Source organism: Haemaphysalis longicornis, unplaced genomic scaffold (genome assembly GCF_048455015.1).
Source record: "Haemaphysalis longicornis isolate Haplotype H1 unplaced genomic scaffold, Haemaphysalis longicornis Haplotype H1 scaffold_13, whole genome shotgun sequence".
NCBI lineage: Eukaryota > Metazoa > Arthropoda > Arachnida > Ixodida > Ixodidae > Haemaphysalis > Haemaphysalis longicornis.
This window is the reverse complement of record NW_027526233.1, coordinates 83,763,279-83,775,853: the sequence shown is the minus strand read 5'-3', so window position 1 is coordinate 83,775,853 and position 12,575 is coordinate 83,763,279. Positions and strand designations below refer to the sequence as shown.

Genomic DNA, 12,575 nt, shown 5'->3' with positions numbered 1-12,575 from the left:
CCGCCATGTATGTGCCGCAGCGTCTGTGTTACCTCGGGCTCCATAAGATGGCAGTACTTGGACGCGCTGGTGCCCAATGGAGCACGGTACATGATGTTCCAAACTGCGCCCCTCTAAACGCACAGTACAGTACAATCTCGATGATAATAACCTAGCGGGACCGCGAAATATATATTTGTATCATCCGAAATTCGCATGAACCAACTTAGACCAAAAAATTGGGCTCAAGAAAAGTTTTCCTTTATGTTGCGTCTGCAGAGCTATAAATGGCTGGGTGGCAGTTTATTAAAACTCAAGAGGTAGGAGCATAGGCAGTAGCTCGGGCGTCGGAGAAAGCAGTGGCCAGCGCTTCGCGTTTGAGGCGCGCGTTTGACGTACACCTAGTGCCTTTCTCACTCACATTGTCGCTGTCATCTTCTGGCGACATATCAATTCTTGCCCCCTTAGATGAAGCAACTGAAAACGAAGTCTCCATAGCGGTCTGGAGGCCGCCTAGCCTCGGGTGGTCGCAGTTTCCGGGTAGTCCCTGCTTGAGACGTCGAGTTCTATGGTTGGGAGGAAACATCTGGAGTATCCAGTGGGTCTGGTAACAGTGGAACAGCAGAACTCGACGGCGTCTCTTGCGTTGTGTCGGCGAAATCGTCTGCTGTGCTCCAATCCGTTGGTGTCCTGCTCTGGCTTGCTTTCCTGATGTGGTTGTGGTGACGGCGAACCTTTCCAAGGGCGCTTTTTACCAGCCAGGATTGTGGTCCGACGCGGCGCAGAAGTTCGCTTCCAATCCAATCTGGCTTTCTCAAGAACTGTCGGATGAGCACCCTTTCCCCTTCTGCGAAACTATGTGATTAAGTGTCTGCTGGGGATCAGAGGTGTCGTTTCTTTCTCTGGCTTGAGCAGATCGAGGGGGCATGAAAGTTCGCGGCCAAACCTTGCTCTCGCAGGTGTCATTCTGTAGCTGTGTGCACGGTTGTGGGCTGCCGATACAGGAACCTTGCAAGTCGGCACTGTATGGAGCAGCGTTTATCCATTGAGAGGGCTCTCTTCAGTTCGACCACGTATCGTTCTGCTTGCCCGTTTGTTGCAGAGTGATACGCTGGTGACGTCGAGCTGTCGGTGGCGATGGTAGCAACTACCCAGCCGCAGCGGTGTCGTTGGGAACAAGCGAGCCGTTGATTGCTTGCCCGGATTATTTGGTCTGTAGGCAACTTTCTTCTGTAATTTGCATCAAAACCGCGAGGAGGGGGCACACAAAACGTGTGGTCGCATAAGCACAGAAAATGTCTTCTAGCAGACGACAGCATAATCCGGTGTCCTACAAGTGACGTCACTCGTAGGTGGCGCCACAGTATGTCCTCGGAGCCATGTGCACCTGTAAGCCGCTGGTATGCGGTTGGCACTGGCTCTACGGCAGCTTGTATTGCTGCGAGTGAACTGCAGGAGCCCCGCCTGCTTGATGCTCACGCAGCTTTGCCGTCCAACGCACTAGGCCGAAATAACGCGGACGGGTGTCTCGATGTCGACAACCCGTAGCAGTCAGGCGAGCTGCCTCCAGGTGGGGATGGCTGCTGGAGCAGAGTTGCTGGACTCGCAATTCTGCGAGCAAGCGAACGTGCAAGAGAAGAACCCTCAGGCATGCAGCTTTGTTACCCCATTTGGCGAGGTCGTCAATAAGGTTTCCGGCCAGTCGCAGGAGATTGCGGAGTACCGCTGCTCCCGACTTAAGTTTGAGAATGGTTTGCACCAGTCAGTGAGAGCGAGACCTGCAAACAGATACCACCGCAAGCCAAGCTAGTCACCATTGCCACGGACAGTGAGGATGGCCTGTTGAACCACCGGCGGGGCCGAGCGCGGCCCGCGGAGCTACCGCCAGTTGCTGCTCTGGCCCGCCGTGCCACCGACCTTCTGGCAGCCAACTGTTTGGGAGGACCTGCAGTCGAAGCGGCCACAGAACCCAGGGGCAGCGGGATCTGGCGCCTACGTGAGAGGCGTGAGCCTTCGGGCAGCCTCAGTGGGCACGGCCGTTTCTGTTACCACCTCGAGCTGGGAGTTGGGGTCGCATCATGGCGCGAACCCGACGTTCGTCGGCTGCGGCTGCAGGCTGTGCCCGGGCCTGCCAACCTGCTGTGCTGCCCAACCGCGAGAGACTCGGACCCTGTGCAATGTGTTTGTGAGGCAAGCATTGCGATGACGGCATCGTGTGGCGAACCTTGGTGTGGACTCGACACTTTCTTGTTCTTACGTTTGGCAATTAGTTCCTTTGTTTTCGCAGTTAGTTTTCCAGTTTGTTCCCTGCATGTTGCCTCTCCCACAGCTGCTGCTGATTCACTGAGTGCAGATGTTAGGTTGTCATTTAGCCTATGTGCACTGACCTTGTTCTGCTCGTCCACAAGTGCGAATTTGTTTTGAAGAGTTATTGTGAACTTCTCCCATGATCTATGGCTTTCACTGACTCCATGCGGTTTTTTTTTACTGTTCACGAGTTTCCTTCTTTGTCTTTTGAGATTCAGATCTCAACATCCCACGATCGCTGCTCCAAATCTTACTTAGCATTTCTGTGTCACTGCTGATACCCGGCTTGTCACTTAGAAGGCAGTCAATTTCGTTTTTGGTTGTTCGGTCGGGACTTTTGCACCTCCATTTCCTATTCTTTCGTTTGTACTAGAAGGACGTGTTCATCAGTCTCGGGTTATTTCTCCCTGCAAATCCCACCAGTGCATTTCCTCGACTGTTGCGATTGTCTGTACCGAGGTTTTCCACTGTCCTTTCTCCTATTTGCTTCTTACTGACCTTTGCGTTAGTCTTCCATCGCAATCGTGAACTGCGTTGTTGCCTTCATCATTGCTCGTTCGACGTCCTCATAGAGGCTGTCTACGGCTTCATGATTGTACATGGTTGTTGGTGTGTAGGCCTATAGTATCTTTAACCTGCACCGCTTATGAGTATGGACTCCTGGGCGAGTTGGTGTCGCATTGCAGAAAAATTCATCATTCTATACAATCTAGCTTTAGCAAGCAATCAGAATGCGTGCTTGCAGTTGGGTGCCCTGCGGGTGTCTTTGTTTCTGTAGCCAAGGGCACACCCAACTACATAAAGGCCAAAACGTGCCACTCGAAGAAGGCTGATGACCAGAAAGTAGCAGTGATTCCATGTTTGCATAATACGTCCCACCGCGTATAAAAGATTGCCTGTCGAATAGATGTAAAAGTAGTTCGGCCTGCACCTAACAAAATGAAGCAGCTCTGCAAAATGCCTGTAGTATGTGAAAAACAGCATCAGACGCGCTTTGTAGAAGGCGGGGTAGGGGTGCTGTATGTGAAGTTCCGCTGTCGTGGGAAAAGCAATGTGTCGGGCAGACTGGCCGATGTCTCAGCGACCGCTTGCGAGAGCGCAGGCAAAACGTTAGCGACCACCGGGATGGTCATTTGTCGGTCCAATGCCACGACTGCGGCTGCGTACTGCTTTCCGAGTGAGACATAAAGAACAGTCGGTACGAGAGATGAGGGAGGCGGAATTGTTTGTGAGCGGGCCATCGTTAAGCCTAACAGGTAAGCAGTCGGCATTTCTTCACATGGCTGCAGCACGTGGGCTGTGGCGGTGAGAGGGCGAAAAGTGTGGACGTTTATTCCTTTCTCTCCTTCCCATAAACACTGGCGGGAAGTAGCGCTGCGTGGTGTTCCCATTTCTTGTCCTCGTCCGCGTGTGCTATGAATGTTTCGGCGCTGTGCCTCTTGTTTAGCTGGATCACCACAGCCATGACTCTCTTGCTGATGCTGGTGAGGCTCCGCAATGCAAAATTCCAGCGCATGCGTGCTGCAGTCCTCTTCGTGATGGTGCACAGCTGCTGCATCGCAGGAAGGGATCGTCTCATCAGCCAATTCACACCAGGTTGCGTGCTGCCCCGATGTTATCTCGTAGTGCGCTGCCGCCCTGTTTGGAGTCACTTATTATCACAGTTGTAACCTTATGGCTGGAATTAATGGCAAGACTTATTCGCACATATTTGATTATGGTTATGTGCTGCCCTCCCCCTCGCACCTTCGTCTTGCCTTTTTTCTCCTCTTTCCTGTGCACTGGCCTCTTCGTTCCCTTGGTTACAATAGGGCTGATGTCGACGGGAGATGCAAGACCACAGGAACGGGTGCATATAAGTTGGACTCCAAAAAGGTGCACAGAAGTACTATTGTCAGGAAAAGCTTTCAGACTGCAATTTGGTTTGTGGGGAAGTGTCTGAGTAGCAAAAGTGGCGAGTTACACTGCAGTGGACCCTGCTGAAAGGCCCGGGTGGCAGACTAGCCGAATTTACAGGGGGAACGGCAGAATGATTGTTCCGGGTGTAGCCCAGACAGGGCTGCTGCCACCGTGCAGCAGCAGCAGCGCTTTGCTGAGCGTGGCCGGGATGGGTGCAGGCGCAAGCTGCGGGACCACCGCCAGTGCGTGCTGACCGAGCTGCTCCAGACTGAGCGGGACTACCTCCAGGCCCTGCAGATGTGTGCGCAGGTGTACCTCAACGATGCCTCCCGCAGCAGGGTAGGTGCAACCGGAACGCGGCCGGAGCACGGCCGGAGTGCGGCCGGAGTGCGGCCAGACGGGGCGTCCCCTGATGCTGCGTTCCCCCCTTGCGCTGGCCCCAGATGCAGAGCCTGGACATCGATGCGGCGACCCTGTTTGGCAACATGGACGCGGTCATCGCCGTCTCGTCCCAGCTGCTCAGGGCTTTGGAAGAAGAACTGGTGAAGCCCGAGTCGGCGCAGCTGATCGGTGAGACGGCTCCCCTGTGCATTTCACTGCTCCAGGGCCCTGTTCTCGACTCGGTGAATTGGCCGTGAATGGTAAATCCACCTGAAGCCTTGGCTGACTGGCTGTCACTTTGGTCACGTGCTTCCTGCTGACAAAGCGGCGGCGTGCGTGTTCACCATTTTGGTGAATGCACATGCAGCCGTTCGTCATTTCGCGTCTTTCCCTCTTTATCAAAGTTTCAGTCAAATTTTTGTGGTGTGTGCTGAACACCTTCCGGGCAGCCAGAATTATATTGTTGTATCCGATATGCCGCCGATAATTCTACCGTTATACTGTGTAGACTATTTATATAACGTAACCTCTTGTAGAGCAGGACCAGGTAGCGTGGGTTTTCCTGGCCACCGGTAAGCCTCCCATAGAAGTCATTGCATAAGCTTACCACTTATGGAGCGGTTGCCCAAAGCGTAATACCGTTTGTAGTGCGATTGTTTTGGCAGGTCCGCTGATCGACCGGCACGGCTGGGGCATCGTTTGAGGGTCGCGGGGAAGAATAAAGAAAGACAGAATGAGCCGTATCCTGCGCAGTGTGTGCTCCTTGCTCTTCTCTAACTTCCACAAAGAAAAGAAAAAAATAGTCACCCTTTAGTTCATGTGCTCCGTTTGCGCGTACGTGACGACCACAAGTGCCGTTCTTGACACACCTCAGAAGATCGTGAGCCCCTGCCCCCTTCTTATGTGGTAAGTTATTTCTGTTATAATGTCGTGCAGACCATAGAGTTTCATACAAATAACTAGAGGGGAAACTGGCGCTAGTGTCAACGCAAACATGGCAGAGGCGCTTGCGCTTCAGTGGGAATGATGGGTAGTTGTGGAACCGGATTGCGTAGGATCAAAACGGGCTTATGGCTGCGCAAATTGTGTTTTTTGACAAAAAAGCTCTTATTGTCCGGTTCTCCGTTTATAAATTACATGGCAAACAAGAAAGTAAGTGACGAAAAACTGGTGTTTTACGAAATAAAATGGTGCGTTTAAATAACAAGCAGACACGGAGTCGAGAAGGTTTGTGGAGCAGGTTTGCCATTTTTCGCCAACTACAGCAGGACGCGGACTTCTTTAAAAACTACTTGTAAAAGTTTCGGCGCTGGTGGTTTGTAATAGTAAGCGAAGTTTTGTGCTCATAAGAAAAAAGAAACCGATTACCTTTGGAGAAGTTAAATAGTGATATACATCAAGCTGCGTTCCTATCAGCCGCCGGTGCTGCTGTTCTACGCCGTAGGAGCCGGCGTTCGCACGAAAGGTGTGGCTGTTCCAAGTGATTCGCAACCGTCGTCAGCTTTGACCAGCTTTGACAATGCATTGCTCTGCCGAATGAGCAGCGCCGCAACTCCTAATTAGCAGACAACTTCACCGCACAGAGCGCCGTCATTTCTGTTTTCATGCTCACTGTGCGGCAATGCATTGATAACCCGCCCAATTCGCAACTCTGGTTATAAAACATTCCACTCAGGGCGGCGTCAGTGCACGCGAGGCATGCAGTTCAAGGAGAAACATATTTTTGATCACTCCTCCCAACACCCAGCCTAGGCAAATGCGTTCATGTAAATCCAGAACGAAAACGAAACTGCCTGCAATCCATAGTAAGCTCCGCGAGCCATCAAGTGCCAATCCGAATCCACAATTATCCATCACGCCCATTGAGGCGTACGATCGCAGCGCCAGTTTCCCCTCTAGTTATATGGTAAGAAACTCTATGGTGCAGACAAGCGACCGTCGTTTCCCTTTTCGAACATCTGGAGATAAGGAGCCGCGATGCCCAAGGTTTCCCCTACCTGTATGCTGTGCTGATTGATAAGGAATTGCCTTCGGCATGGCAAATGCAAGTTGGGGTGGGGGGGAAATCCCGCTTGCATTCTTATCCCAGTGTCTGGTGGCATCCGCTCATAAACGACGTGCTCGCTCAAAACACAAACACAAAGAAGTTAAAGCTGTGCCCGCTCTTTGTGAAACCGTGCAGCAACTTGTAAACCCTGCAGTAGCGTTGATGGGAAGAAGAAAGAAAAAAGACGAAATAAAGACCGTGCCGCTATTTTTAACAGGCCTTCGTTTTAGTGAGCATAAACAGAGGATGATTGAGAGGTGATGTGATTGGATTCGCTCATGTTTTGTTCATAGTGCAGTACCGTTTCTAGTGTGGATTTTTGCGGCTCCCGCGACATATATTACTAAGCGGCCTCACTGTATATGTTTTATTTTTACATAGGGGCAATAAGAAAATTGAGAAGTGTAAGGAATTTGGTTGTTATAAGTTGATTACACTGTAGCTCCTCTTGTCTGGGAAAAGCGGCTCTCGTCTTGGGGCGTTCTTGGGTAAACTGTGGCCCCTGAGTCGGGAGGTGTAGATTGCTGGGCCGCTTTGTTTCGTCACCCTTGATCACCATCCGATCTATCTATCACCGGTTTGAATGTATTCGTAATCCCCACTCCTAGCATCTTTAAGCCAGACCACCATATCTGCCCATTACAAAACGGACTCGTTAAACTTTTTTTCATCGCATCATTCACTGGCGGCATCGCATGTCTTCTAACAAAAATGGGACATGCGCCAACCCTTTTAACGTTTCCCCTTATCACTCCCCAACAGAAGCGTTTAATTACGGGTGTTTCCTGCGAACAATAGACCATTGGAATTCATTGCCTGGCCACGGGTACCCCTTGGCTCGGATGCATTTTTTTTTTTCACTAAAATTTAACTACCACATCATGTTTTTGTTTTCTCTTTGTATAAGCGTCTTTGTGTGTGGGTGTGTATTTGTATTTAGATAGGCATAGTAAATCGAACTTATTGTAAGTGCTTACTTTGGCACTAGCATTGTGCAGCTGGCAAAGCTGCCCGAGTACCGTGTTGTGTCCTTGTTGCCTTGCTTGGTTGCTGCTTGTACAATGTCTATTGTGTTTTTGTGCCACTCCTGCTGTGGCACCAGAAGGGGTTGCGGCATGTTGAAGCAGACGAGTGCATGAAAGCCCACACCTCCCTGTTGCTGCCAGGCACGTGCTTTGCGAGGGCGGCCGAGCAGCTGAAGGAGGTGTACGGCCACTACTGCCGCAACCACGACGACGTCAGTGGCCTCTGGATGAAGGTACGGCGCCGGGCACTGCTCTTGGTCGGCCAGGCAAGCGGCCGAGTGCCGCACGCTGTGCTCGGGCCATAGAGTTTCGTACAGTAAAATCTCAGTATAACGAACTTCAGGGGACTGCGGAAAATTGCTCGTTATTCTGAAAGGTCGTTGTAGTGAAAATCGGAATAGTTCAGACAAAAAAAAATATTTCAATTCCTGAAATGACCTACCCGTACAGCAGTGTATCTTTGAAGTCATTTTTCACAAAAAATGCACAAGTGATCATAAAACAATGCACGTTTATTTAAAGTAGTTGGCTATTTTCTTCTGGTGCGTGCAGCACAAGCTTCCTAGCACGAAGGACTCCAACTCTTCCATATTCCTGTGGACTGACTCAGTGGCCATGTGGTTTTTCCCCGGAAATGTGCGGAGTTTACGTATGCTGTCCAGCACATCCACAGTCATCACGTGCTCGTCGCAGTCTTCGAGTGCTGCCGCGACCCCCTCAGAGGCATCGTCGTTCATGCCGTCCTCGCTGCCTCCTTCATCCTGAACGCTCACACTCTGGAGAATGTCCTCTGTTGTCAGCCCTGCCGTGAAGATGTAGCAAGCCACCCGAGCAGCGGCAGAACGTAGAAAAACTTGGGGTGGGGCGATAATAGCGCGGCCGTGGCTTTCTGGACGGAGGAGGCCACCCATGCTTCTTTTTTTTTTTCTGCTCACCTTCTTTTCCTCTATCTCGCATCGGTTCACGCATTCCCCGGAGCAAGTTGCAAGGCGTCCTCTTCTGCGCTGCCCTTTGCCGTGTCGTGTGCTAGCATACGGCTATGGTTGCCGCGATTGCTTAACGGAAGTCTAAGAGTCACCGGCTTTGAAAATATGAGTTTGTAGTACTGAGGCGTTGTTAACACGGCATAGAACCAAATAAAACGATCGTTATTTTGAAAAGTTCGCTATTCTGAAGTACGTAGTAGTGAAATAATTTTACATTAAAATTATAAGCAGTCGGCGTAGGATTTCTTAAATGCTCGTTAATATGAAAAGTTTGTTAATGTGGTGTTCGTTGTACCGAGATTTGACTGTACTAATATACTATACTAGAGGGAAATCTGGCGCCACTGTCTAGGGGAGCCGCACTCTGGCGAGTGTTCGGTCATGTACTGGGCAGGCACGTTCGCGTTGTCCTTGGCTTGGCTCATGAACAGGCTGAAAAGTTGGCTCTGGCCGCAAAAATGCAACAATATTACTGTAGAAGCTTCGTCAAATTTGTTTTGTTATTATAAGATGTAACCTCCAAAAAGAACAATTTGTCAGTGATTATGTAGAAGCTTCAGGCACGATGAAGAAGAAGAAAAAAATGTTACCCTTGTTTGTTGATTTTGGTTTCGAGACAAAAAAGAAGCCATAGCTAAGCCAAGCAGGCGAGGAACGTCGCTAGCGGCAATGGCGCCCCCCACGGTGGCCCGCAACTGCAGCGACAGATTTCCCTCTAGTATATATTGGCATGAAGCTCTATGGCTCAGGCACAGCTGGCGATTCCCGCCGTGTCCCACCCACGGCTCTGGCGCAAGGCCCAGGCTGGTCGGCAGTCTCTCGTTGCCAAGCCTCGAGCGGCAGACTTGTTGCTTCTGTGGGTCACGATCGGTGCGCCGACTGGCCCCTGGGAAAGCATGGCGAACCCGAGCTGGCCGTTCCAATCTTGCCCAAGTTCTCTGGGCCTCTTTTGGGTGGTGTTGGGGAGGGCATTTGCCTGGACACCTGAGAGTGTCGTAATACGTGGGTACTGGAGGGGAATCTGGCACTGGTGCCTGGGTGAGCCGCGCTTCAGCGAGCGGGCCGTCATGTGCTGGGCGGGAACGTTCGGTCATTGCTTGGCAAGGCTCACCAACAAGCTCTACAGCTGCCTGCAGAAAGCATTGAGTGTAAGAGAACACTTCAAGTTGTAACGTTATGAGGAAAGGCAAGCTCTGTTTGTCTCGGGGGTTAGAAGCTTGAGGACGAACGAGCCAGCAGAGCTGTCCCTTTTCTTTTGCAGTGGCCTCGGCCAGCTGCAGTGGCGCCACACGTCTCTCTGCTGTGGCCTGCACTGTGGCACCAGCAGGCCTTGTCAAAGGGGGTGGGGGTTCATTCGCACTGCACACAGCGTTCCCCGCTGTTTCTCATGCGCGCAGTGACCCCCCCTCCCCCTCCCCCTCTGCAGTACATGGAGAACCCGCGGGCGGCGCAGTTCCTGCAGGCCGGGGTGGTCCGCATGCAGGAGGAGACCAACTGCTTTGACCTTCCCTCCGTGCTCATCCGGCCCGTGCAGCGCATCCTCAAGTACCCGCTGCTCATCCACGAGCTCCACAAGGCACGTTCCCTTCCCCCGTGAGAGAAGCACTACAGTCGAACCCCGCTACAACGAACGCCGCTTCAACGGAATTTCCGCTTCAACGAAATACCGTATAAACGCGTGTAAGGGCCGCACCCGTGTATGGGCCGCACCCTGTTTCTCTCAACTACCGTATAATGCGGAATATAGGTCGAGATTTTTTACAGAAAAATTTGCCGAAAAGTCACCCCTCGACCTATATTGCAGTCACTGGCAGTTGTCATCTGGCGACCGGGCAACCCATCGAGCCCATCCAAACCCCAAAGGCACCATCGCCACCACCATCAATCGGACGCGACGCCATCTTTGTTTTGTCGCTTCTCTCGCTGTCGGCGAATGTGCGCGTGGTATTTTCTTCTTGCTCAAAATGAGTTTAGGCACTTGGAGCCAGTTTACAGCAGCATTTAAAAGAAAAGTGGGGGGTTTTCCAATGCCAATGACGTGTCCGCCTTGCGCCAGTTCGGTATCACCAAAAGAAGTGTTGCTAGCGGCGTTAGCTGAAGGGGCAGAAGGCCTCGTTTCATGGGCGCTGCTCTGTGCACCTGTGCTGCTGTACAAAGGGGCAAATCTGGTCCGCTAGCGTCGTGCGATGTCTCTACGAATGGATACCCCAAGATGTTTGCTGACCGCCTGCACAGACTGGCTGTCGCTCCGCTCCGCACACGAGTGTCCCATGCTTTGCGCTCGCTTCACGATGACATGATCTTGCGAGTGTTTAAGAAGTGCTGCATAAGCAATTCCCTGGACTGCACCGAGGACGACCTGCTGTGTGGGTGACAGCGAGCCAGAAGCAGTCTTCCGACGATACTTCAGACAGTTTTAAATGAGTAATCTGAGACGAAACAAGTTATAGCCTCAATAAAACAATTGTTGGTGCCTAATTTTTTTTTTGCATTTTTCGGCTACAAGGTAAGGGGGTCGACCTATATTCCGCCTCGACCTATATTCCGCATTATACGGTACATATTCGAAAAAAAAAAAATCCGTGTACGCGCCGCACCAACACTTTCGTTGACCCATACGTATTCAAAATGCGCGCGCGCATGCAAGCTTTTAAGCATTGTCGATAGATGGCGCTATCCATATCGGCATTAGCATCATTAGCATCACCAACGTGTGCAGTTCTGCTGGTTCTGCCGGCCATTTGCTGGAGTTCTGCATTGTCTCTCATGTTTGCTTGTCTTTTAATGAGCGTTTACGTTGTGGCACGATGGGCAAGCACCTGAATAGCTACACGGCTGGCTACAAGTTGAAGGTGATCGAGTTCGCTCTCGAGCACGGGAAACGTGCCGCCGGCAGAAAATTCGACGTCGACGAAAAGTGTGTTCGACGATGGTGCGCTCAAAAGGAAGCTTTGGAAAACACCAACAGCAAAAAGCGCGCTTTCCGAGGAAAGCCGTGCAAGTTTCCGGAACTGGAAGAAGATTTGTTCCGCTATGTGACTGAAGTGCGGAACGATGGTTTTGCGCTCACAACGGACATGCTGCGCGTGAAGGCACTAGCCTTGGCACGTGCGAAGAACATACCGGCCGGGACTTTCAAGGCTAGTGCTGGCTGGGTGCGAAGATTTCTGAAAAGGAAGGGGCTCTCATTTCGCCGAAGGACCACGTTGTGCCAGCGGCTGCCAGAAGACTACACCGACAAGGTGCTTAGTTTTCATAAGCACGTCATCGGCCTTCGCCACCAGCATAATTATCCGCTGTCGCAAATTGCGAACGCTGATCAAACTCCTGTGTGGTTTGACTGCCCAGAGAATTACACAGTCGAACTGAAAGGCAAAAAGAGCGTCGCCGTGCGGACCACCGGCGCTGAGCGCCAACGCTGCACAGTGATGCTTTGTGTGACCGCGGACGGGCGGAAGCTACCCCCGTACGTTGTGTTGAAAAGGAAGAGGATTCCCAACGAAGTGTTCCCCAAGGGTATCATAGTTCGAGTCCAAGAAAAGGGCTGGATGAACGATGACTTGGTGCTCGACTGGGTGAAATGTGTTTGGCAAAACCGACCGGGAGCGTTGTTGGCCAAACGGTCACTGTTAGTGTTAGACAGCTTCCGCGGTCACCTTACCGATAAGGTGAAGGAACAGCTGCGCCGTGTCGGCACAGACATGGCCGTGATTCCGGGCGGCCTTACTGGAATGCTGCAGCCATTGGACGTAAGCGTGAACAGACCTTTTAAGGTTGAATTCCGAAGGCTTTACACTGAGTGGATGGCAAGCGGCAGCCACGAGCAGACGCCGACCGGACGGCTGAAGAGGCCACCGCTTGCGACTGTTCTCGGTTGGATCCTGTCCGCGTGGAGCGTGGTGGCGACGGACGTTGTATCCCGAAGCTTCAAGGTCACCGGTATATCAAACA

General features: G+C 51.8%; 1 protein-coding gene across 1 annotated transcript in view; it reads left to right on the top strand.

Annotated features, from left to right (window-relative positions):
- The window catches only part of LOC144164365 (rho guanine nucleotide exchange factor 38-like), an 83,487-nt gene that overhangs the window by 43,296 nt on the left and 27,616 nt on the right, over positions 1–12,575 (top strand). Inside the window, 4 exon segments of the mRNA XM_077694875.1 lie at positions 4,404–4,524; positions 4,629–4,755; positions 7,780–7,871; positions 10,051–10,200. Of these exon segments, the coding sequence (XP_077551001.1) occupies positions 4,404–4,524; positions 4,629–4,755; positions 7,780–7,871; positions 10,051–10,200 (490 nt within the window).